We start from the raw sequence: 27,180 nt of genomic DNA on the forward strand, positions 1-27,180 counted from the left end.
TCGGCCCCTGTGGCACTTACTCAGCCGGAGCCTCTGCTACTGGTGGCCCAGGTGGATCCACCTGCTACCACTGTCCAGGTGACAGGGACGGAGTTTGCAGCCTTTGCTGACAAACTGTCTGAGACTATGGATAAATGGTCTGCTAAAATACTAGAAGCCTTACAGTCCAGACCGGTGATTCAGGCCCCTCAATTGGAACAGCAAAGTGCCCCGGGGGTAACCCATAGGTCCCACGGTGAGGTCTCTGACACGGACCGCAGTCCCAGGCCGCCCAAGCAGGGTCGCTGGGAAATTCCTTCCACTTCATCACACTGTTCAGGGTCCCAGCAGGGGGACTCTCTGGAGGATGAAGCGGAGGTATCAGATCAGGATTCTGATCCTGAAGCCGCTCTCAACCTGGATACACCTGAAGGTGACGCAGTAGTGAATGACCTTATAGCGACCATCAATCAGGTGTTGGATATTTCTCCCCCAGCTCCTCCAATTGAGGAGTCTGCTTCTCAGGAGAAATTCCGTTTCAGGTTTCCAAAGCGTACATTAAATATGTTTCTGGATCACTCTGACTTCAGAGAGGCAATCCAGAAAAACCGAGACTGTCCAAACAAGCGTTTTTCCAAGCGCCTTAAGGACACACGTTATCCCTTCCCCCCCGAGGTTGTCAAGGGCTGGACTCAGTGTCCTAAGGTGGATCCTCCAATCTCCAGACTGGCGGCTAGATCCATAGTTGCAGTGGAAGATGGGGCTTCACTCAAAGATGCCACTGACAGACAGATGGAACTATGGTTGAAATCCATCTATGAAGCTATAGGCGCGTCTTTTGCCCCAGCATTCGCTGCCGTATGGGCACTCCAAGCTATCTCAGCTTGTCAGGCGCAGATTCATGCAGTAACACGTACATCTGCCCCGCAAGTGATGTCCTTAACCAATCAGGCGTCGGCGTTTGCGTCCTACCCCATTAATGCTATCCTGGACTCTGCGAGCCGTACGGCGGTGGCATCCGCCAACTCGGTGGTACTCCGCAGGGCCATGTGGCTACGTGAATGGAAGGCAGACTCTGCTTCCAAAAAGTTCTTAACCGGTTTGCCATTGGCTGGCGACCGCTTGTTTGGTGAGCGATTGGATGAAATAAGGCCTCAGAAAGATCAGAGGAACTCCGATGCAGGGCGGTCTAAGTCACGTCCTAAAAAGACCGCCGGAGGAACCGCTCCCAAAGCGGCCTCCTCATGACTTTCGGCCTCCCCAAACCGCATCCTCGGTCGGTGGCAGGCTTTCCCGCTTTTGCGACACCTGGCTGCCACAAGTAAAAGACCGTTGGGTGAGAGACATTCTGTCTCACGGTTACAGGATAGAGTTCAACTCTCGTCCTCCGACTCGTTTCTTCAGAACATCTCCACCCCCCGACAGAGCTGAGGCTCTTATGCAGGCGGTGGGCACCCTGAAGGCGGAAGGAGTGGTGATCCCGGTTCCTCTTCAGCAACGGGGTCACGGTTTTTACTCCAACTTGTTCGTGGTGCCAAAAAAGGACGGATCCTTCCGTCCCGTTCTGGACCTAAAGCTGCTCAACAAGCATGTGAAAACCAGGCGGTTCCGGATGGAATCGCTCCGCTCCGTCATCGCCTCAATGTCCCAAGGAGATTTCCTGGCATCAATAGACATCAAAGATGCTTATCTCCACGTACCGATTGCGCCAGAGCATCAGCGCTTCCTGCGCTTCGCCATAGGGGACGAACACCTTCAGTTCGTGGCACTACCTTTTGGCCTGGCAACAGCCCCACGGGTCTTCACCAAGGTCATGGCAACAGTGGTGGCAATCCTACACTCTCAGGGACACTCGGTGATCCCTTACTTAGACGATCTACTTGTCAAGGCACCCTCTCAAGGGGCATGCCAACACAGCCTGAACATTGCTCTGGAAACTCTCCAGAGTTTCGGGTGGATCATCAATTTTCCAAAGTCAAATCTGACACCGGCCCAATCACTGACATATCTTGGCATGGAGTTTCATACTTTCTCAGCGATAGTGAAGCTTCCGCTGAACAAACAGCGTTCACTACAGACAGGGGTGCAATCTCTCCTTCATGGTCAGTCACACCCCCTGAGGCGCCTCATGCACTTCCTAGGGAAGATGGTGGCAGCAATGGAGGCAGTTCCTTTTGCGCAGTTTCATCTGCGCCCACTTCAATGGGACATTCTCCGCAAATGGGACAGGAAGTCGACGTCCCTAGACAGGAACGTCTCCCTTTCTCGGGCAGCCAAAGCTTCCCTTCAGTGGTGGCTTCTTCCCACTTCTCTGTCGAAGGGGAAATCCTTCCTGCCCCCATCCTGGGCTGTGGTCACGACGGACGCGAGCCTGTCAGGGTGGGGAGCGGTCTTTCTCCACCACAGGGCTCAGGGGACTTGGACTCAGACAGAGTCCTCCCTTCAGATCAATGTTCTGGAGATAAGGGCAGTGTATCTTGCCCTAAAGGCGTTCCAGCCGTGGCTGGAAGGCAAACAGATCCGAATTCAGTCGGACAACTCCACAGCGGTGGCATACATCAACCACCAAGGCGGGACACGCAGTCGGCAAGCCTTCCTGGAAGTTCGGCGGATTCTGCTGTGGGTGGAAGCCACAGCCTCCACTATATCCGCAGTTCACATCCCGGGCGTAGAAAACTGGGAAGCAGACTTTCTCAGTCGCCAGGGCATGGACGCAGGGGAATGGTCCCTTCACCCGGACGTGTTTCAGGAGATCTGTTGCCGCTGGGGCATGCCGGACGTCGACCTAATGGCGTCTCGGCACAACAACAAGGTCCCGACGTTCATGGCACGGTCTCAAGATCACAGAGCTCTGGCGGCAGACGCCTTAGTTCAGGATTGGTCGCAGTTTCAACTCCCTTATGTGTTTCATCCTCTGGCACTGTTGCCCAGAGTGTTACGCAAGATCAGGGCCGACTGCCGCCGCGCCATCCTCGTCGCTCCAGACTGGCCGAGGAGGTCGTGGTACCCGGATCTGTGGCATCTCACGGTCGGCCAACCGTGGGCACTACCAGACCGACCAGACTTGCTGTCTCAAGGGCCGTTTTTCCATCTGAATTCTGCGGCCCTGAACCTGACTGTGTGGCCATTGAGTCCTGGATCCTAGCGTCTTCAGGATTATCTCAAGAGGTCATTGCCACCATGAGACAGGCTAGGAAACCAACGTCCGCCAAGATCTACCACAGGACGTGGAAAATATTCCTGTCGTGGTGCTCTGCTCAGGGTATTTCTCCCTGGCCGTTTACCTTGCCCACTTTTCTGTCCTTCCTTCAATCCGGATTAGAAAAGGGTTTGTCACTAGGCTCCCTTAAGGGACAAGTCTCTGCACTCTGTCTTTTTTCAGAAGCGCCTAGCCAGACTTCCACAGGTACGCACGTTCCTGCAGGGGGTTTGTCACATCGTACCTCCTTACAAGCGTCCGTTAGAACCCTGGGATCTGAACAGGGTGCTGATGGTTCTTCAGAAACCACCGTTCGAGCCAATGAGGGATATCTCTCTCTCACGCCTTTCGCAGAAGGTGGTTTTCCTAGTAGCAGTCACTTCGCTTCGGAGAGTGTCTGAGCTAGCAGCGCTGTCATGCAAAGCCCCCTTCCTGGTGTTTCACCAGGACAAGGTGGTTCTGCGTCCGGTTCCGGACTTTCTCCCTAAGGTGGTATCCCCCTTTCATCTCAATCAGGATATCTCCTTACCCTCTTTTTGTCGTCATCCAGTTCACCAATGTGAAAAGGATTTGCACTTGTTAGATCTGGTGAGAGCACTCAGATTCTACATTTCTCGTACGGCGCCCCTGCGCCGCTCGGATGCACTCTTTGTCCTTGTCGCTGGCCAGCGTAAAGGGACACAAGCTTCCAAATCAACCCTGGCTCGGTGGATCAAGGAACCAATTCTCGAGGCTTATCGTTCCTCCGGGCTTCCGGTTCCCTCAGGGCTGAAGGCCCATTCTACTAGGGCCGTGGGAGCGTCCTGGGCTTTTCGGCACCAGGCTACGGCTCAGCAGGTGTGTCAGGCGGCTACCTGGTCGAGCCTGCACACTTTCACGAAACACTATCAGGTGCATACCTATGCTTCGGCAGATGCCAGCCTAGGTAGGCGAGTCCTTCAGGCGGCGGTTGCCCACCTGTAGGACGGAGCCGGTTGCGACTCTATTATGAGGTATTATTTACCCACCCAGGGACTGCTTTTGGACGTCCCAATTGTCTGGGTCTCCCAATGGAGCGACAAAGAAGGGAATTTTGTTTACTTACCGTAAATTCCTTTTCTTCTAGCTCCAATTGGGAGACCCAGCACCCGCCCCTGTTTTTTGTGTACACATGTTGTTCATGTTGAATGGTTTCAGTTCTCCGATATTCCTTCGGATTGAATTTACTTTAAACCAATTATAATTTTTTCCTCCTTCTTGCTTTTGCACCAAAACTGAGGAGCCCGTGAGCACGGGGGGTGTATAGGCAGAAGGGGAGGGGCTTTACACTTTTAGTGTAATACTTTGTGTGGCCTCCGGAGGCAGTAGCTATACACCCAATTGTCTGGGTCTCCCAATTGGAGCTAGAAGAAAAGGAATTTAGGGTAAGTAAACAAAATTCCCTTCTTTGTTACTTACCGTAAATTCTTTTTCTTATAGTTCCGTATTGGGAGACCCAGCACCCTCCCTGTTGCCTGTTGGCAATTTCTTGTTCCGCGTGTTATCACCGGCTGTTGTCGTGGACAGAGTCTCCGGTTGTTCCGGTTCTTGCTCTGTTTTTACTTGTGGGTGGCTATTCTCCTTCAGCTTTTGCACTAAACTGGCTAGATCTGGTTCTCCAGGGGGTGTATAAGCTCAGAGGGAGGAGCTACACTTTTGAGTGTAGTACTTTGTGTGTCCTATAGCATCTCTCAAGAAACCCTCAAGGATTTTACCAACCGTAGAGGTTAAACTTACCGGCCTATAATTTCCCGGCTCAGTTTTTGTCCCCTTTTTGAATATTGGCACCACATTTGCTATGCGCCAGTCCTGCGGTACCGACCCTGTTATTAAGGAATCTGAGAAGATTAAAAATAGTGGTCTATCTATCACTGAACTCAATTCCTGTAGTACTCTGGGGTGTATGCCATCCGGGCCCGGAGATTTGTCAACCTTAGTGATTTCGAGGCAGTAGCGTACTTCCTGCTGGGTTAAGCAGGTAATATTCAAGGGTGAATTTATCGTATCACTGGTCATGTCATCTGCCATGGCCTTTTCTTGTATAAAAACCGTAAAAAAAAAGTCATTCAGCAGGTTGGCTTTACCCTCATCCCCCTCCACCATTTCACCAAGACTATTTTTAAGGGGGCCAACACTATCGCTTTTCAGTTTTTCTTCGGCGCTCCATTGGGAGACCCAGACGATTGGGTGTATAGCTACTGCCTCCGGAGGCCACACAAAGCATTACACTAAAAAGTGTAAGGCCCCTCCCCTTCTGGCTATACACCCCCAGTGGGATCACTGGCTCACCAGTTTTCTGCTTTGTGCGAAGGAGGTCAGACATCCACGCATAGCTCCACTGTTTAGTCAGCAGTAGCTGCTGACTATATCGGATGGAAGAAAAGAGGGCCCATATAGGGCCCCCTGCATGCTCCCTTCTCACCCCACTTGCGGTTTGTAAGGTTGAGGTACCTATTGCTGGTACGGAGGCTGGAGCCCACATGCTGTTTTCCTTCCCCATCCCCCTGAGGGGCTCTGAGGAAGTGGGATCTTTCCGGCCACCAAGCCCTGAGGCCGGGCTCCATCCACAGACCCATAGAACCTGCTGGATGACGAGCGAGGTACCGTTCAGGGACAAGGCCCTGCAACATTAAGGTACTCTGTGTCCCCGTATGGCAGGCACGCATACTCCAGGCTTGCTGGGTGTGCTAGTGCGCCGGGGACTGAAGCGCTGCGCGCTGGGGTTATAGTCCCTACAGATTACTGGGGGATTTTGTTGTGTTGGGGGACTGCCGCGCCGACCGCCCCTGGAGCGGCGGCGCAGCTGAGACTTGTAGTGCGCCGGGGACGCGCCGACCGCGCTTTTACGGCGGCGGCGTTTCTAACTCTAGTCCCCGGCTTTTGCGGCCTAGCTCCGCTTCGTTCCCGCCCCCACCCTGTCAATCAGGGTAAGGGAGAGACGCTGTACAATCGTCAGCGCCGAGGGCTGGAGCCTTATTTACATGCTCCAGCCCTCTCACTAGGCACAGTGGGACGCAGGCTTCCCGCTCTTTGTCTGTATACGCCCAGGGCCCGCCCCCCCCCCTCCACAGGACGCCGGCAGCCATTCCTGCATGCAGTCTGGCTGGAGGAAGGACACAGGCTCTGGGAGACTCAGACTAGGGATTTCTGGCGACCACACACCCGCGTTTAGCGGGCGGTAAGCAGCACATTAGTGCTGGCCCCACTTGTGCCACAGTGTTATATTGGTGTACTTTTTACTGTACCAGATATATATATATATATATATATATATATATATATATATATATATACTACACTGGACGGTCGCTTCTTGGCTGTATACCCTGTATTGCTCTGAGGAGACAACAACATGTCATCCACAAAACGCAAGGGTGCCAAGGCACGGGCTGTATACACTGCTTGTACAGCATGTGGGGCTAATCTACCGGCAGGCTCCAACGACTCCCATTGTGTGCAATGTTCAGTCCCAGTGGCACTTCGTCAGCCAGAGCCTATGATGGTAGTAGCCCAGGCAGAGTCGCCTGTGAACCCTGCCCCGGTGACGGGGACAGAATTTGCAGTCTTTGCTGATAAAATGTCTGTGACTATGACAAAAATCCTGGAGACCTTGCAGTCCAGGCCAGTTGCGCAGACCATGCACACTGCTGTGTCTATGCTCCCCGGTCCCCCTCAGTTGGAACTAATCCGTACTTCAAGGGGGTCCCAGGCATCACAGGCTGGGGGCTCGGACTCCGATGACAGTCCCAGGCCGCCTAAGCGAGCTCGCTGGGAGAGACCCTCCACGTCATCACGCGGGTCAGGGTCTCAGTGAGAAGAGTCTCTATATGATGAGACAGAGGTGGGTGATCAGGAGTCTAGTCCTGACACCGCACTCAATTTGGATACGCCAGATGGTGACGCCATGGTAAATGACCTCGTAGCGGCCATCAATAAGCTGTTGGATATTTCTCCCCCAGCCCCTTCAGCAGAGGAGGCAGCTGCCCAGCAGGAGAAATTCCATTTCCTGTATCCCAAGCGTAAATCAAGTACCTTTCTGGACCACTCTGACTTCAGAGAATCAATCCAGAAACACAATACTTATCCGGACAAGCGTTTTTCCAAACGTCTTAAGGATACACGTTATCCCTTTCCCCCTGACGTGGTCAAACGCTGGACCCAGTGTCCAAAAGTGGACCCTCCAATATCCAGGCTTGCAGCTAGATCCATTGTTGCAGTGGAGGATGGGGCTTCACTTAAAGATGCCAATGACAGACAGATGGACCTTTGGTTGAAATCTGTCTATGAAGCTATTGGCGCGTCTTTTGCTCCAGCATTCGCGGCCGTGTGGGCGCTCCAAGCTATTTCAGCTGGTCTGGCACAGGTGGACTCTCTCATACGTCCAGCAGTGCCGCAAGTGGCGTCCTTAACTACGCAAATGACTGCGTTTGCGACTTACGCTATCAATGCGGTACTGGACTCTACGAGCCGTACCTCAATGGCATCCGCCAACTCTGTAGTTTTGCGCAGAGCCTTGTGGTTAAAAGAATGGAAAGCAGATTCTGCTTCTAAAAAATGTTTAACCAGCTTGCCATTATCTGGAGACAGACTGTTTGGTGAGCAATTGGCAGAAATCATTAAACAGTCCAAAGGTAAGGACTCTTCCTTACCCCAGCCCAGATCAAGCAAACCTCAACAGAGGAAGTGGCAGTCAAAGTTTCGGTCCTTTCGAGGCTCGGGCAAGCCCCAATTCTCCTCGTCCAAAGGGACTCAGAAAGAGCAAAGGAGCTCTGATTCCTGGCGGGCTCACTCACGCCCCAAGAAAGCAACCGGAGGTACCGCTTCCAAGCCGGCTGCCTCATGACTTTCGGCCGCCTCCCTCCGCATCCTCGGTCGGTGGCAGGCTCTCCCGTTTTTGCGACATTTGGCTGCCACAGGTCAAAGACCGGTGGGTAACAGACATTTTGTCTCACGGGTACAGGATAGAGTTCAGTTCTCGTCCTCCGCCTCGGTTCTTCAGAACTTCCCCACATCCCGACCGAGCAGATGCCCTTCTGCAGGCGGTGAATTCTCTAAGAGCAGAAGGAGTGGTGGTTCCTGTTCCTCTTCGGGAACAAGGACAAGGTTTTTACTCCAATCTCTTTGTGGTGCCAAAAAAGGACGGCTCATTCCGTCCTGTTCTGGACCTAAAACTGCTCAACAAGCATGTGAACGCCAGGCGGTTCCGGATGGAATCCCTCCGCTCAGTCGTTGCCTCAATGTCTCAAGGAGATTTCCTAGCATCAATAGACATCAAAGATGCTTATCTCCACGTGCCGATTGCTACAGAGCACCAACGCTTTCTGCGCTTCGTGATAGGAGACGACCATCTTCAGTTCGTAGCTCTGCCATTTGGTCTGGCGACAGCCCCACGGGTGTTCACCAAGGTCATGGCGGCAGTGGTAGCAGTCTTGCACTCTCAGGGACACTCTGTGATCCCTTACTTGGACGATCTACTTGTCAAAGCACCCTCTCAAGAGGCATGCCAACTCAGCCTGAATGTTGCGCTGGAGACTCTCCAGACGTTCGGGTGGATCATCAACTTCTCAAAGTCAAATCTGTCACCGACACAATCACTAACGTATCTTGGCATGGAGTTTCATACTCTCTCAGCGATAGTGAAGCTTCCGCTGGACAAGCAGCGGTCACTACAGACTGGGGTGCAGACTCTCCTTCAAGGTCAGTCGCACTCCTTAAGACGCCTCATGCACTTCCTCGGGAAGATGGTGGCGGCAATAGAGGCGGTTCCGTTTGCGCAGTTTCATCTGCGCCCACTTCAATGGGACATTCTCCGCCAATGGGACGGGAAGTCAACATCCCTAGACAGGAAAGTCTCCCTTTCCCAGACGGCCAAAGACTCTCTGCAGTGGTGGCTTCTTCCCAACTCATTATCACAGGGAAGATCCTTCCTACCACCGTCCTGGGCGGTGGTCACGACAGACGCGAGCCTGTCAGGGTGGGGAGCAGTTTTTCTCCACCACAGGGCTCAGGGTACGTGGACTCAGCAGGAGTCCACCCTTCAGATCAATGTTCTGGAGATCAGGGCAGTGTATCTTGCCCTACTAGCCTTCCAGCAGTGGCTGGAAGGGAGGCAGATCCGAATTCAGTCGGACAACTCCACAGCGGTGGCATACATCAACCACCAAGGGGGGACACGCAGTCGGCAAGCCTTCCAGGAAGTCCGGCGGATTCTGATGTGGGTGGAAGCCACGGCCTCCACCATATCCGCAGTTCACATCCCCGGCGTGGAAAACTGGGAAGCAGACTTCCTCAGTCGCCAGGGCATGGACGCAGGGGAATGGTCACTTCACCCGGACGTTTTTCAGGAAATCTGTCGCCGCTGGGGAAGGCCGGACGTCGACCTAATGGCGTCCCGGCACAACAACAAGGTCCCAACCTTCATGGCACGGTCTCGCGATCACAGAGCTCTGGCGGCAGACGCCTTAGTGCAAGATTGGTCGCAGTTCCGGCTCCCTTATGTGTTTCCACCTCTGGCACTCTTGCCCAGAGTGCTACGCAAGATCAGATCCGACTGCAGCCGCGTCATACTCGTCGCCCCAGACTGGCCAAGGAGGGCGTGGTATCCGGATCTGTGGCATCTCACGGTCGGCCAACCGTGGGCACTACCAGACCGACCAGACTTTCTGTCCCAAGGGCCGTTTTTCCATCGGAATTCTGCGGCCCTGAACCTGACTGTGTGGCCATTGAGTCCTGGATCCTAGCGTCTTCAGGATTATCCCAAGGGGTCGTTGCCACCATGAGACAGGCTAGGAAGCCCACGTCCGCTAAGATCTACCACAGAACGTGGAAGATATTCTTATCCTGGTGCTCTGCTCAGGGAGTGTCTCCCTGGCCATTTGCTTTGCCTACCTTTCTTTCTTTCCTGCAATCTGGGTTAGAAAAAGGTTTGTCGCTCGGCTCCCTTAAAGGGCAAGTCTCGGCGCTATCCGTCTTTTTTCAGAAGCGTCTAGCACGACTTCCTAAGGTGCGCACGTTCCTGCAGGGGGTTTGTCATATCGTACCCCCGTACAAGCGGCCGTTAGATCCATGGGATCTGAACAGGGTACTAGTTGCCCTCCAGAAGCCGCCCTTCGAGCCTCTGAGGGAGGTTTCACTTTCTAGACTCTCACAGAAAGTGGCTTTTCTGGTAGCGATCACATCTCTTCGGAGAGTGTCTGAGCTAGCAGCGCTGTCATCCAAGGCTCCCTTCCTGGTTTTCCACCAGGACAAGGTAGTGCTGCGCCCCATTCAGGAGTTTCTCCCGAAGGTGGTATCCTCTTTTCATCTTAATCAGGATATCTCTTTGCCTTCTTTTTGTCCTCATGCAGTTTATCGGTATGAGAAGGATTTACATTTGTTAGATCTGGTGAGAGCACTCAGAATCTACATTTCCCGCACGGCGCCCCTGCGCCGTTCGGATGCACTCTTTGTCCTTGTCGCTGGTAAGCGCAAAGGGTCGCAGGCTTCTAAGGCCACCCTGGCTCGATGGATCAAGGAACCAATTCTTGAAGCCTACCGTTCTGCTGGGCTTCCGGTTCCATCAGGGCTGAAGGCCCATTCTACCAGAGCCGTGGGTGCGTCCTGGGCATTATGACACCAGGCTACGGCTCAACAGGTGTGCCAGGCAGCTACCTGGTCGAGTCTGCACACTTTCACCAAGCATTATCAGGTGCATACCTATGCTTCGGCGGACGCCAGCCTAGGTAGAAAAGTCCTGCAGGCGGCAGTTGCCTCCCCGTAGGGGAGGGCTGTCTTCGCAGCTCTTACATGAGGTATTGTTTACCCACCCAGGGACAGCTTTTGGACGTCCCAATCGTCTGGGTCTCCCAATGGAGCGCCGAAGAAGAAGGGAATTTTGTTACTTACCGTAAATTCCTTTTCTTCTAGCTCCTATTGGGAGACCCAGCACCCGCCCTGTTGTCCTTCGGGATTTTTGGTTGTTTTTCGGGTACACATGTTGTTCATGTTGAACGGTTTTCAGTTCTCCGACGTTACTTCGGAGTGAATTTGTTTAAACCAGTTCTTGGCTTTCCTCCTTCTTGCTTTTGCACTAAAACTGGTGAGCCAGTGATCCCACTGGGGGTGTATAGCCAGAAGGGGAGGGGCCTTACACTTTTTAGTGTAATGCTTTGTGTGGCCTCCGGAGGCAGTAGCTATACACCCAATCGTCTGGGTCTCCCAATAGGAGCTAGAAGAAAAGGAATTTACGGTAAGTAACAAAATTCCCTTCTTTACTGTTTATGTAGTTAAAGAATATTTTAGGATTATTTTTACTTTCTCTCGCAATGAGTCTCTCTGTCTCAAACTTAGCTAACTTAATTTGCTTTTTACATATTTTATTTAATTTTCTATAATTATATAATGCCTCATCACTACCTACCCTCTTTAATTCTCTACCATGCTCGAGTGCTCGGTACTCGGAACTAGTGATGAGCGGGCACTACCGTGCTCGAGTGCTCGGTATTTGTAACTAGTGATGAGCGGGCACTACCGTGCTCGGGTGCTCGGTATTTGTAGCTAGTGATGAGCGGGCACTACCGTGCTCGGTACTCATAATGAGCAGTTGGATGCTCGGATGGACACGACTTGAGTACCATGTATAATGGAAGACAATGGGGAACTCAAGCATTTTTCCAGATATCCCCCAAAAAATGCTCGAATTCCCCATAGACTTCCATTATACTCCTTTACTCCAGTCGCTCCAGTCCGAGCATCTGACTGCTCATTACGAGTACTGAGCCCCCGAGCATGGTAGTGCCCGCTCATCACTAGTCACGAGTACTTAGCACCCGAGCATGGTAGTGCACGCTCATCACTAGTTACGAGTACCGAGCACCCGAGCATGGTAGTGCCCGCTCATCACTAGTTACGAAGACCATGCACCCGAGCATGGTAGTGTCCGCTCATCACTAGTTACGAGTACTGAGCACCCGAGCATGGTAGTGCCCGCTCATCACTAGTTACGAGTACTGAGCACCCGAGCATGGTAGTGCCCGCTCATCACTAATGATGAGTTCACCACTCTATAAATCTTGCTACCACTGGAGCACATTGACTAATAATAGTAGAATAGGAAATCTCAGGTTCCTAAGATGAGTCTGTCTATCTCACACATGGAGAGATTCTTGTGGATACTAACATGATTCTTATTCTTCCTTCTCCCAGGAGCTAATCTGAAAGGTGTGGACATGGAGGGCAGCCAGATGACTGGAATAAACTTGCGAGTAGCGACCTTGAAGAACGCCAAGTTGAAGAATTGTAACCTGCGTGGTGCCACCTTAGCAGGGACAGACCTGGAGGTGAGGGGGCATAGGACGGGGTCAGTTAAATTATGGTAGATTGTCTGCAAGAATTCAGCCGGGTTTGATACGTATCCGATCCTCCCAACTGACGTGGGAGGAGATGACTGTCAGGTATATTAAGTGAACCCTTAACGACGCTTGACATACAGTGTGTCCACCCATATCCTGTCCACCGCCATTAATTTGAGAACGGCTTCAGCTCTAGGCATAGAAGTGGTGGCTAGGTATAGTAAAGTAGCCATGCGATTCGTATTGAATTGATGATGCCCTACAACTTTGTAATTCTCTTTTTCCTCTATCTTGTTCCGCTTTCGAGAGAAAAATGCTAACTCCGTTGTTTTCCACCAGGTGGCGCTATAGGTGGTTTCATTGCGTAGCGCATGGCTACTTTACTATACCTAGACACCACTTCTATGTCTATAGCTGCCGCCGTTCTCAAGTTAATGGTGGTGGACAGGATATGGGTGGACACACTGTATTTCTTTGTCGCTCCATTGGGAGACCCAGACAATTGGGTGTATAGCTTCTGCCTCCGGAGGCCACACAAAGTATTACACTTTAAAAAGTGTAACCCCTCCCCTCTGCCTATACACCCTCCCGTGGATCACGGGCTCCTCAGTTTTATGCTTTGTGTGGAAGGAGGCACACATCCACTCATGCATTCTCATACTTAGTTATGTCGGTTGGAAGAAAAGAGGGCCCCCACGGGGCCCCCGGCATGTTCCCTTCTCACCCCACTACGTCGGCGGTGTTGTTAAGGTTGAAGTACCCATTGCGGGTACAGAGGCTGGAGCCACATGCCGTCTCCTTCACCATTCCTTAGCGGCTCTGGGAGAAGTGGGATCCTAAGCGGTCATCCATTTACTGGGACCGTGCTCCCTCCGCAGCCCCTGTGGGAACCTGCCGGACCGGAGCCTCTTCAACCTCAGGGACCGGGCCCTGCAACTCAAAGGTACTCTATGTCCCCATTGGGGACTGTGCAGGGAGCGCACCTTCTTCCCGGAAGCCGCGGCAGCTGCTGAATTGAGAAGGCCGGTGGACTTCCGCGCCGACCGTGCCTGCTTGTCGGGCGCGGTCTCAAATTTAGTCCCCGGCTTCATCGCGGCCTAGTCTCAAAAATCCCGCCCCCGGGCCTGCCTGTCAGGGGTAAGGGCGGGATTACCGACCTGACGTCGGATGTGAGGGCTGGAGCATCCTGCAGGTTTTCCTCCCCCCTCACTGATCACTGTGGGGACCCCAGATTCCCGCACTTTCCTGGCGCCGCCCACGGCTCCACTCCTCCCCTGAGAGCTCCGGCTGCCATTTTTTGGCATTCTGCCGGTGGAGGATTCTCAGTGAACAGCTCTGCAGCTCCGGGGGATCTAAGGCAGGGAATCTGGAGGACACACTCCGCTTGTTAGCGGTCGGTAAGCCACACCGGTCACCTGGTGCTGGTCCCCCTAGGGTGCCGGAATAGATCCGTGTATATATATATATATATATATATATATATATATATATATATATATATATATATATATATATATATATATATATATATATATATATATATATATATATATATATATATCTATCTGTTCGGTCGGGCTGTATACCCCTTTTTCCCATATACCCTCAGTGATCACTCTCCTAGGAGACAACAGCATGTCGTCCACAAGGAGCAAAGCTGCTAAGGCACAGGGTTTTTTTGCGGCCTGTACCTCTTGTGGGGCTATGTTACCTGCGGGTTCCACCTACCCTCACTGTGAGCAATGCTCGACCCCTGTTTCGCTTGCTCAGCCGGAGCCTCGGACACTAGTGGGCCCCTCGGCTCATGGAGACCTCCCTGCTCCCCCTGTCCAGGCGGCAGGGACAGAGTTCGCCTCTTTTGCTGAGAAACTCTCTGAGTCACTTTCACAATCCATGGCTCAGTCTATGGACAAATGGTCTTCCAAGCTGCTAGAAGCTTTGCAGTCCAGACCGGTCTTTTCACAGGCCCCGGCCCCTGTTGGCTCGTCTCCTCCAGGCCCCTCTCTGTCCGCGCCGCAGCGCGCTCCCAGGTTGGCCCCTAGGTCTCAGGCGGAGGACTCCTGCCCGGACCACAGTCCTAGACCGGCTAAGCGGGCTCGCTGGGAATCTTCCCCGACTTCTTCACGCTGCTCGGGTTCTCAGCTTGAGGACTCTCTGGAGGACGAGGCGGACGTCGCAGCTCAGGGCTCTGACCCTGACGTCGCCCTTAACCTTGATACACCTGAAGGGGACGCCTTAGTAAATGATCTGATCTCGTCCATCAACCAGGTGTTGGATCTCTCTCCCCCGCCTCCTCCTGTAGAGGAGTCGGCGTCTCAGCAGGAGAAGAAGGGAATTTTGTTTACTTACCGTAAATTCCTTTTCTTCTAGCTCCAATTGGGAGACCCAGACAATTGGGTGTATAGCTATTGCCTCTGGAGGCCACACAAAGTATTACACTTAAAAGTGTAAGGCCCCTCCCCTTCTGGCTATACACCCCCAGTGGGATCACTGGCTCACCAGTTTTAGTGCCAAAGCAAGAAGGAGGAAAGCCAATAACTGGTTTAAAGACCAATTCAATCCGAGGAAACATCGGAGAACTGAACCATACCACATGAACAACATGTGTACCCGAAAAAACAGAAAAACCCCAGAGAAAACAGGGCGGGTGCTGGGTCTCCCAATTGGAGCTAGAAGAAAAGGAATTTACGGTAAGTAAACAAAATTCCCTTCTTCTTTGTCGCTCCATTGGGAGACCCAGACAATTGGGATGTCCAAAAGCAATCCCTGGGTGGGTAAAAGAATACCTCATGATAGGGCCGTCAAACGGCCCTCTCCTACAGGTGGCCAACCGCCGCCTGAATGACTTATCTACCTAGGCTGGCGTCTGCCGAAGCGTAGGTATGCATCTGATAATGCTTGGTAAAAGTAAGTAGACTCGACCAGGTGGGCGCCTGACACACCTGCTGAGCCGTAGCCTGGTGCCGTAATGCCCAGGATGCACCCACGGCTCTGGTAGAATGGGCCTTCGGCCTTGAGAGAACCAGAAGCCCAGTAGAACTGTAGGTTTCAAGAATTGGTTCCTCGATCCCCCGAGCAAGGGTGGATTTGGAAGCTTGCGACTGTTTACGCCGACCAGCGACAAGGACAAAGAGTGCATCCGGGTGGCGCAGGAGCGCCATGCGGGAAGTAGAACCTGAGTGCTCTCACCAGAACCAACAGATGCAAATCTTTCTGAAATTGATGGACTGGACGAGGACACAAAGAAGGTGAGGTGATATCCTGATTGATATGAAAATGGGATACCACCTTAGGGAGAAATTCCGGAACCGGACGCAGAACTACCCTGTCCTGGTGAAGGACCAGGAAGGGAGTTTGTATGAGAGCGTTGCTAGCTCGGAAACTCTCCTAAGAGACGAGACCGTTACTAGAAGGCCACTTCCCGTGAAAAACGGGAAGGGAGACATCCTTCAAAGGCTCGAAAGGCGGCATCTGGAGAGCAATTAGAACCTTGTTCAGATCTCAGGGCTCTAACGGCCGCTTGTACGGAGTGCTGAGAAGACAAACTCCCCGTAGGAACGTGCGTACCTGAGGAAGTCGTCGTTTCTGAAAAAATACAGATAGCGCTGAGACTTGTCCCTAAAGGGAACTGAGCGACAACCCATTTTCCTACCTAGATTGCAGGAAGGAAGGAAACATAGACGATGCAACCGGCCAGGGAGAAACACCCTGCGCCGAGCACCGAGACAAGAACATCTTCCACGTCCTGTGGTCAATCTTGGCGGACGTTGGTATGCTAGCCTGTCTCATGGTGGCAACCACGTCCTGAGGTAATCCTGACGACACTAGGTTCCAGGACTCAATGCCACACCATCCGGTTGAGGGCCGTAGAATTCAAATGGAAGAATGGCCCTTGAGACAGCCAGTCTGATTGGTCTGGTAGTGCCCCCGGTTAGCCTACCGTGAGGCACCACAGAACTGAGTACCACAACATCCTCGGCCAATTTGTAGCGACGAGGATGGCGCGGCCGCAGTCGGTCTTGATCTAGCGCAGTACTCTGGGCAACAATGCCAGAGGTGGCACCTAAGGTAGCTGGAACTGCGACCAATGCTGAACTAAGGCGTTTGCCGCCAGAGCTCGATGATTGTGAAACTGTGCCATGAAGCTGGCACATTGTTGTTGTGCCGTGACGCCATTAGATCGACGTCCGGCCTCTGTCAGCGGCGCCAGATCTCCTGAAACCCGTCCGGGTGAGGAGACCATACTCTTTCGGCCACACCTCAGTGACTTAGGAAGTCAGCTTCCTAGTTTCCACACTTGGGATGTGAATTGTGGATATGGTGGATGCCGTGTCTTCCACCCACATCAGAACCTGCCGGACTTCCTGGAAGGCTTGCCGGTTGCGCGTTCTTCCTTGGTGGTTGATGTATGCCACCGCTGTGGAGCTGTCCGACTGAAGTCGGATATGCTTGCTTTCCAGCCGCTGTTGGAAGGTTTGTAGGGCAAGATACACTGCTCTGTGTTCAAGAACATTGATCTGAAGGGTGGACTCTTGCTGAGTCCACGTACCCTGAGCGCTGTAGTGGAGAAAAACTGCTCCCCACCCTGATAGACTCGCGTCTGTCGTAACTATCGCCCAGGATGGGGATAGGAAGGACCTTCTTTTTGACCAAGAGGTGAGAAGAAGCCACCACCGTAGAGACTCCTCGTCCCATTGGCGGAGAATGTCCCATTGTAGTGGACGCAGTAAAACTGCGCGAAATGAACTGCCTCCATTGCTACCATCTTACGTAGGAAGTGCATGAGGCGTCTCAATGTGACTGGTTCTTAAAGAAGAGCTTGCAGCCCGTAGTGAATGCTGTTTGTCTAGCGGAAGCTTCACTATCGCTGAGAGAGTAAGAAACTCTATGCCTAGATATGTTATCGATAGGGACGGGGTCGGATCTGACTTTAAAAAGTTGATGATCCACCCAAAACTCTAGAGAGTCTCCAGCGCAACGTTCGGGCAGTGTTGGCATGTTTCCTAAGAGAGTGCCTTGACAAGTAGATCGTCTAAATACGGGACCACAGAGTGACCCTGAGAGTGCAGGACTGTGACTACTGCTGCCCTGACCTTGGCGAAGACCAGTTGGACTGTCGCTAGCCGGAAGGTAGAGCTACGAACAGAAGGTGTTCGTCTCCTATAACGAAGCGTAGAAACGCTAGTGCTCTGGATCAATCGGCACGTGTGGATAAGCATCCTTGATGCCTAATGATGCTAGGAAATATCCTTGGGACCTTGAGGCGATGACATGGCGGAGGGATTCCATCCGGAACCGCCTGGTGTCCACGAGCTTGCTGAGCATTTTTAGATCCAGAACGGGACGGAACGGCCCGTTGTTATAGGTACCGCCAAGAATTTGGGGTAAAAACCGTGACCTTGTTCCTGAAGAGGAACGGGGGTCATCACTCTTTCTGCCTATAGAGTGCACCCTGTTTGCAGAAGAGCAGCGGCCCGGCCGGGAGGTGGAGAAATTCTGAAGAATCGAGTTGGAGGACGAGAAGTGAGCTCTATCCTGTACCCGTGAGACAGAATGTCTCACACTCAATGGTCATTGACCTATGGCAGCTAAATATCGCCAAGGCGGGAGAGCCTGCTACCGACCGAGGCCGCAAGTCATGAGGAAGCCGCCTTGGAAGCGGGTTTTCAGACTGTCGCTTTTTTGGGCGAGACTGAGCCCGCTAAGAATCTTAGCTCCTCTGATCCCTTTGAGTCCACATTGGACGAGGAAAAATGGGACCTGCCCGAGCCTCGAAAAGGCCGAAAACCCCGACTGCCTCTTGCTCTGTTGGGGTTTGTTGTGTCCGGGCTGAGGAAAGGATGAATCCTTACCCCTGGACTGTTTAATGGTTACATCCAACGCTCACCAAACAGTCGGTCAGCAGAAAAAGGCAACTGGTCAGGCAACCTTTTTTGGAAGCAGAATCTGCCTTCCATTCACTTAACGAGCAGACCAGGCTCTGGTTAAAAACACGGAGTAGCGGAGGCTACCGCCGCACGGTTCGCAGAGTCCAGGACAACCTGAATCGCGGAAGAAACAAATGCAGACATTTGAGAGGTTAAGGATGCCACCTGCGGCACAGATGTACGTGTAACCGTGTCAATCTGTGTAAGACAAGCTGAAATAGCTTGGAGTGCCCCAAGGGAGAGAATGCCGGAGCCAACGGTGCGCCGACAGCCTCATAGATGGCTTTCGACCAGAGATCCCTCTGTCTGTCAGTGGCATCTTTGAGTTTGCAGTTCCATCTCCCACTGCAACTATGGATCTAGCTACAAGCCTGGAGATTGGAGGATGCCGCTCGGGACATTGGGTCCAGTCCTTGACCAAGTCAGGGGACAGGGATAACGTGTATCCTAAGCCGTTTGGAGAAGCGCATATCTGGATAAGCGTGGTGTTCCTGGACTGCCTCTCTGAAGGCAGAGTGGTCCAGAAAAATACGTGAAGCTGACTCCTCCACTGGAGGAGCTGTGAGAAATAACCCACATTCTATAGATGGACGCTATAAGATTATTTACTATGGCGTCACAATCAGGTGTATCCAGATTGAGAGCGGTCTCAGGATCAGAATCCTGAGCCGCTACTTCCGCCTCATTACACAGCGAGTCCTTCTGTTAGGACCCTGATGAAACCGAGGCCGCTCATAGCGAGCCCGCTTAGGCTGTCTGGGACTGACGTCCGTGCAGAGCCGTGACTCTGGGATGCGTGTGACATTCCCGGAGCTGTTAGTTATTCACACTGAGGGGGGCCATGGATCAATGATTCAACAGTGCCCATATTGTGAGAGACATGTCCGGACTGCTAGGCTTCTAGTATCATAGCCATAGTCTCAGAAAAACTGTCAGTAAATACTGCAGACACCGTCCTCATCCCCTGGCCATTAGTGCATACAATGGGAGTCTATGTAACCTGCCGGCCGTATAGCCGTACATGCTGTACCAGCTGTATAGAAAAACATGTGGTTCTGCACCTTTGTTTTACACAGAGAATATGCTGATAACTCCTCCGCATAATCCAGGAGGGTATATACAACGTGCGACCAAACAGTGCAATGTATATATACAAGCATATCTATAAGTGCACTCTGCACTAGTGGGGTTAGCACCACAGGTGCTGCTTAACGCCTGTTGCAGCGATTGTGTGACTATCAGAATGCCAGGGTCTTCCACACTTGTCTCTGTATCGTACAGAAACTGACACTAATGGCTGCCGGCGTCCTTGTAGAGAAGGAAGCCGTGGGCGTGCCTGAGAAAGTGCGGGAATCCGGATTCACAGTGCACACAGTGAGAGGGGTGGAGTATGCAAAACATACTCCAGCTCTCAGCGCTGCTCTATGCAGCGTCACGCCCCTACCCTGACTGTCAGGGCTGTGGGCGGTAACGAAGGGAGACTAGGCCCAGAAGCCGGGGACTCGAGTTAACAGCGCGGCCGCCGTAAAAGCGCGGGCCGCGCTGAAGTCCCCGGCGCACCACAAGTGCCAGCCGCGCCGCAGTCCCAGCGGCCGGCGCGACCGATTCATAGAAGTGGCCAGCGTCCCGCCCCTCTCCTGACTGGCAGGTCTGGGGGCGGGAACGAACGGAAGCAGGCCGCAAAAGCCGGGGACTCTAGTTATCAGCGCGGCCGCCGTAAAAGCGCGGGCCGCGCTGAAGTCCCCGGCGCACCACAAGTGCCAGCCGCGCCGCTGCCAGCGGCCGGCGCGACCGATTCCTGGAAGTGGCCAGCGTCCCGCCCCTCTCCTGACTGGCAGGTCTGGGGGCGGGAACGAACGGAAGCAGGCCGCAAAAGCCGGGGACTCTAGTTATCAGCGCGGCCGCCGTAAAAGCGCAGGCCGCGCTGAAGTCCCCGGCGCACTACAAGTGCCAGCCGCGCCGCAGTCCCAGCGGCCGGCGCGACCAATTCCCATAAGTGAGCCTGCTTCAGCGAAGCTGAATGAGGCCATGGCACAGGCGCCGCAGCGCTGATGTCCCCCGGCGCACTACAACACCCAGCATGCTGCGGTGTGAGCGCCAAATGCACGGGGACACAGAGTACCTTGAGGAAGCAGGGCCATGTCCCTGATGTACTCCGCTCCATCCAGCATCTTCTCCAGGGGCTGTAGATGGAGCACGGTCTCAGTGCCTGGAGACCGGTAAATCCCACTTCACCCAGAGCCCTGTAAAAAGGGATGGGGAAGGAATCAGCATGTGGGCTCCTGCCGCCGTACCCGCAATGGGTACCTCAACCTTACAAACACCTCCGACATACAGTGGGGTGAGAAGGGAGCATGCTGGGGACACTATATGTGTCCTCTTTTCTTCCATCCGACATAGTCAGCAGCTGCTGCTGACTAAAAAGTGGAGCTATGCGTGGATGTGTTGCCTCCTTCGCACAAAGCACAAAACTGGTGAGCCAGTGATCCCACTGGGGGTGTATAGCCAGAAGGGGAGGGGCCTTACACTTTTAAGTGTAATACTTTGTGTGGCCTCCAGAGGCAATAGCTATACACCCAATTGTCTGGGTCTCCCAATGGAGCGACAAAGAAACACCAGTTTCGGTTCCCCAAACGTACACGCAATGCGTTTTTTGATCACTCTAACTTCAGAGACGCTGTCCAGAAGCCCAGAGCGGTCCCGGACAAGCGCTTTACTAAGCGCCTCACTGACACGCGTTACCCCTTCCCATCTGAAGTTGTTAAGGGTTGGGCTCACTGTCCCAAGGTGGATCCTCCAGTCTCAAGATTGGCGGCTAGATCCGTGGTATCGGTTGCAGATGGCTCATCGCTAAAGGATGCCACTGACAGACAGACAGAGCTCCTGGTGAAGTCCATCTATGAGGCCACGGGCGCGTCTTTTGCCCCGGCCTTTGCAGCCGTGTGGGCACTCCAAGCTATCTCAGCTTGTCTGGCTGAGATTAATGCTGTCACACGTAATTCTGCTCCGCAAGTTGCGTCTTTGACCTCTCAGGCGTCAGCCTTTTCATCCTACGCCATGAACGCCGTCCTGGACTCTTCTAGCCGTACAGCTGTAGCATCCGCTAACTCTGTGGCAGTCCGCAGGGCCATGTGGCTGCGCGAATGGAAGGCAGACTCTGCCTCCAAGAGGTTCTTAACCGGTTTGCCGTTTTCTGGCGACCGTTTGTTTGGCGAACGATTGGATGAGATTATTAAGGAATCCAAAGGAAAGGATTCCTCCTTACCCCAGGCCAAACCTAAGAGACCTCAACAGAGAAAGGTTCAATCGAGATTTCGGTCCTTTCGTCCCTCCGCCAAGTCCCAATCCTCTTCATCCAACAGGCCGGGGAAAGGCCAGAGGAACTCCTATGCGTGGCGATCCAAGTCTCGCCCACAAAAGGCCGCAGGAGGCACTGCCTCCAAGACGGCTTCCTCATGACTCTCTGCCTCCCCTGACCGTATCCTCGGTCGGTGGCAGGCTCTCCCGCTTTGGCGACGCCTGGTGGCCACATGTTCAAGACCGATGGGTGAGAGACATTCTGTCTCATGGTTACAGGATAGAGTTCAGCTCTCGTCCTGCGGCTCGCTTCTTCAGAACCTCTCCGCCCCCCACTCAGGCCGACGCACTTTTTCAGGCAGTAGCCGCTCTAAAGATGGAAGGAGTTGTGATCCCCGTTCCCCTTCAGGAACGTGGTCGCGGATTTTACTCCAACTTATTCGTGGTGCCAAAAAAGGACGGGTCATTCCGTCCCGTTCTGGACCTCAAGCTACTCAACAGACATGTGAGAACCAGACGGTTCCGGATGGAATCTCTCCGCTCGGTCATCGCCTCGATGTCACAAGGAGACTTCCTAGCATCGATCGACATCAAGGATGCTTATCTCCATATACCGATCGCACCCGAGCATCAACGTTTCCTGCGTTTCGCCATCGGGGACGAACACCTCCAGTTCGTGGCATTGCCTTTCGGCTTGGCGACAGCACCACGGGTTTTCACCAAAGTCATGGCATCCGTTGTGGCGGTCCTGCATTCTCAGGGCCACTCGGTGATTCCCTACTTGGACGATCTCCTACTTGGACGATCTCCTAGTCAGGGCCCCGTCTCGGGTGGCGTGTCAACAAAGTCTATCTGTCGCTCTGGCGACTCTCCAGCGGTTCGGGTGGATCATCAACTTCCCGAAATCCAAGTTGACACCGACCCAATCACTGACGTACCTTGGGATGGAGTTTCATACCCAGCAAGCGTTAGTCAAGCTTCCGAGCGACAAACAGCTTTCTCTGCAGGCAGGGGTGCAATCCCTTCTTCGGAGTCAGTCACACCCCTTGAGGCGCCTCATGCACTTCCTGGGGAAGATGGTGGCAGCGATGGAGGCAGTCCCGTTCGCGCAATTCCATCTTCGGCCACTCCAATGGGACATTCTCCGCAAATGGGACAGGAGGTCGGCTTCCCTCGACAGGAACGTCTCTCTCTCCCTTGCAACCAAGAAGTCACTTCAGTGGTGGCTCCATCCCAATTCTCTATCGCAGGGAAAATCCTTCCTACCCCCAACCTGGGCTGTGGTCACCACGGACGCGAGCCTGTCAGGGTGGGGAGCGGTTTTTCTCCACCACAGGGTTCAGGGAACCTGGACTCCGATAGAGTCATCCCTTCAGATCAATATTCTGGAGATAAGGGCAGTGTATCTAGCCCTATTGGCTTTTCATCGGTGGCTGGAGGGCAGGCAGATCCGAATCCAGTCGAACAACGCCACTGCCGTCGCATACATCAACCACCAAGGCGGCACTGGCAGTCGTCAAGCCTTCCAGGAAGTCCGACGGATTCTGCAGTGGGTGGAAGCCACAGCCTCCACCATCTCCGCAGTTCACATCCCGGGCGTAGAAAACTGGGAAGCAGATTTTCTCAGTCGTCAGGGCATGGATGCGGGGGAATGGTCTCTGCACCCAGACGTGTTTCGAGAGATCTGTCGCCGCTGGGGAACGCCGGACGTCGATCTCATGGCGTCACGGCACAACAACAAAGTCCCGGCATTCATGGCACGGTCTCAGGATCACAGAGCTCTGGCGGCGGACGCGTTAGTTCAGGATTGGTCGCAGTTTCGACTGCCTTATGTGTTTCCTCCTCTGGCGATGCTGCCCAGAGTGTTACGCAAGATCAGGTCCGACTGCCGTCGCGCCATTCTCGTCGCTCCAGACTGGCCGAGGCGGTCGTGGTACCCGGATCTGTGGCATCTCACGGTGGGTCAACCGTGGGCGCTTCCAGACCGCCCAGACTTGCTGTCACAAGGCCCGTTTTTCCATCTGAATTCTGTGGCCCTCAACCTGACTGTGTGGCCATTGAGTCCTGGCTCCTAGCGTCTTCAGGGTTATCTCAGGATGTCATTGCCACCATGAGACAGGCTAGAAAACAAACGTCCGCCAAGATCTATTACAGGTCTTGGCAAATCTTCTTATCCTGGTGCTCTGATAACGGTTTTACTCCATGGCCGTTTGCCTTACCCACTTTTCTTTCATTCCTTCAATCCGGAATGGACAAGGGTTTGTCACTTGGCTCTCTCAAGGGCCAAGTATCGGCGCTCTCCGTATTTTTTCAAAAGCGCCTAGCCAGGCTTCCGCAGGTCCGCACGTTCCTGCAGGGAGTTTGCCACATAGTCCCACCTTACAAGCGTCCGCTGGAACCCTGGGATCTTAACAGGGTGCTAACGGCTCTTCAGAAACCACCTTTCGAGCCGCTGCGGGATGTCTCTCTATCACGTCTTTCGCAGAAGGTGGCATTTCTAGTGGCAGTCACATCACTCCGGAGAGTGTCTGAGCTAGCAGCGCTGTCATGCAAAGCCCCCTTCCTGGTTTTTCACCAGGATAAGGTGGTTCTGCGTCCGGTCCCGGAATTTCTCCCTAAGGTGGTATCCCCTTTTCATCTCAATCAGGATATCTCCTTGCCTTCATTTTGCCCTAATCCAATTCACCAGTGTGAAAAGGATTTGCACTCTTTGGATCTTGTGAGAGCACTCCGGCTCTACGTGTCTCGCACGGCGCCCCTGCGTCGTTCAGATGCGCTCTTTGTCCTTGTCGCTGGCCAGCGTAAGGGTTCGCAGGCTTCCAAGTCAACCTTGGCTCGGTGGATCAAGGAACCGATTCTCGAGGCCTACCGTTCTTCTGGGCTTCCGCTTCCTTCAGGGCTGAAAGCCCATTCTACCAGAGCCGTGGGTGCGTCCTGGGCATTGCGGCACCGGGCTACGGCTCAGCAGGTGTGTCAGGCAGCTACGTGGTCTAGTCTGCACACTTTCACGAAACACTATCAAGTGCATACCTATGCTTCGGCAGACGCCAGTCTAGGTAGGCGAGTCCTTCAGGCGGCGGTTGCCCACCTGTAAGAGGGGGCCGTTTTTTCGGCTCTTTTTTTATTGAGGTATTCTTTTACCCACCCAGGGACTGCTCTTGGACGTCCCAATTGTCTGGGTCTCCCAATGGAGCGACAAAGAAGAAGGGAATTTTGTTTACTTACCGTAAATTCCTTTTCTTCTAGCTCCTATTGGGAGACCCAGCACCCGCCCCTGTTCCCTTCGGGCTGGTTGTTCTTTTGTGTACACATGTTGTTCATGTTGAATTGTTCTTTTGGTTCATGGTTTCAGTTCTCCGAACATCCTTCGGATTGAATTTACCCTAGACCAATTTATAAGTTTTCTCCTTCCTGCTTTTGCACCAAAACTGAGGAGCCCGTGATCCACGGGGGGGTGTATAGGCAGAGGGGAGGGGTTACACTTTTTAAAGTGTAATACTTTGTGTGGCCTCCGGAGGCAGAAGCTATACACCCAATTGTCTGGGTCTCCCAATAGGAGCTAGAAGAAAAGGAATTTACGGTAAGTAAACAAAATTCCCTTCATTTTCATCACAGATCTGGTGCAGGTGTTTGGAGCGGGCTCAAGAACTGAGCCTGCTTTTTCCATGGCAAGTGTCGGTTGGGTTCTGATTCTGTTTAACCAATTAAATGCCAATGTCAATCACTGGTGGGGTGTCTGATCGGTCTCCCATCACTGCACCAATGGGGGCCAAGCTGAACATTCGGGGTGTATGGGGAGGGGGTAATTGTTAATGGAACTGGTGTTTGTAAAGGTGACACTAATTTGCTCTCATCCACCAGAACTGTGACCTGTCCGGCTGCGACCTCCAGGAAGCCAACCTCCGAGGGTCCAATGTAAAAGGTGCAATATTTGAAGAGATGCTGACTCCATTACACATGTCGCAGAGCGTCCGATAGAGATCTCCGCAGAGCGCTCACCGCCGGCGTCCGGGATCCTCCCAGCTTCCTGCACATATCGCTGGGGCAGACATATTTAATCTCTGCACTGTAATCATCTATTCTCACTGATATTCTGTAAAATGTGCCTCTCGGGCACACATGTGGTGGTGCATGGTAGCCCTAGCCTGTTACACCCAAACCTGCACCCGCCTCGCTGCTTAAGTTAATCCAGGCCCGGTGTGCCGGGCTGGCAGGAAAGTGGCCAATCCGATACTGCATTGTTGGGTGGCCAAGGGGTCAGTGGCTGGAAAGTTTGTAAAAAAGTTAATCTGTTCTTTTTTTTTTTTATCTTGGAGTTTGCCAAGTAAGTATACACACTGCGTGCAGGCGTGTACTCTATGCACATACAATCCATGTCGTGTAGCACAATAGTTATCGTACGTATCGGAAACGAACCGTCGCGGCTGTAAGTTGACGAAGACCAAATATAAGATGTAATTACAGAGAGGGGTGGAAGGGACTTCTAGAAACCATGTAGCACATGTGGGACGGGGGGAGGGTAAAGAAGTCCGATCATAGCTGTATCGCCCCGTGTTCTGCGGCCCAGCCGTCCTGGGGTCACTCGGTGCCTTATGTGATCTGTCACAGCTGCTTCTGAAGCTATTTCTCAGTTATGCAAAATGACAGTATAAAATGCTGAACTGTTACCCTCACCCTATATATTCAATAAATATATTTTGGAAAGATTTCAGTGTGTGACTAATTTTCTTCTTGCTTATAATATACTAGCTGTAGTACCCGGACGTTGCCCGGGATAGTAACTGTCTCTGTCTCTGTCCCTGTCTGTGTCTATGTCTTTGTGTGTCTATCTCTGTCTCTCTCTAGCTCTGTGTGTATGTCTGTCTCTGTCCCCTTTGGCCCGTCTGTCTCTATCCTTCTCCACTGAAATCATATTACCTCACACATAAGCTTCTTATACTATGAATGTCTTTCGTTCCTATAGCAACCAATTAGAACTGGTAATAATAACCTGTGGCTTCCAGCTCCATTGACTCTAATGGAGGCAGGATTTTTGGAGAGTAACTAAAGTGCGTGGTTAAATTTTCCGTTCAAAACAGTGTGACGTTCCCTGGGTCACATGAGGCATCTGTGCAAAATTTCGTGATTGTAAATGCAACGGTGCAGATTCCTTCAGCGGACACAATCACGCACGCACTCCTCCTGGGGATCAAAAATGGTCCTTTTCAAGAAGTATCTGGATAATTATGGAGACTTATATCTTAGCCCAATCACGGAGGTCTGCCGAAATAATAAAAAGCACAAACTACTTTGCTCAAGTGATTGGCTGCAGCTCTGTTGACACTTTCAGTCGTTGGAAGATCGTGGAGATGGATGGCAGTTGGGTATCTTTAGTCCAGTGTTGAATACTTCAGGATAGCTGGTGGGCTCAGCAAACCTTCTGCATCTGGAA

At 52.8% G+C, this 27,180-nt stretch overlaps 1 protein-coding gene across 1 annotated transcript in view; it reads left to right on the forward strand.

Moving 5' to 3' along the window:
• The window catches only part of KCTD9 (potassium channel tetramerization domain containing 9), an 80,234-nt gene extending 53,779 nt beyond the window's left edge, over positions 1–26,455 (forward strand). Inside the window, exons 11-12 of the mRNA XM_075343071.1 lie at positions 12,380–12,513; positions 25,611–26,455. Of these exons, the coding sequence (XP_075199186.1) occupies positions 12,380–12,513; positions 25,611–25,727 (251 nt within the window). The 3' untranslated portion in view covers positions 25,728–26,455. The remainder of the gene's footprint in view (positions 1–12,379; positions 12,514–25,610) is intronic.
• The last annotated feature ends 725 nt before the right edge of the window (positions 26,456–27,180 follow it).

Source organism: Anomaloglossus baeobatrachus, chromosome 4, assembly GCF_048569485.1.
Source record: "Anomaloglossus baeobatrachus isolate aAnoBae1 chromosome 4, aAnoBae1.hap1, whole genome shotgun sequence".
Taxonomy (NCBI): domain Eukaryota; kingdom Metazoa; phylum Chordata; class Amphibia; order Anura; family Aromobatidae; genus Anomaloglossus; species Anomaloglossus baeobatrachus.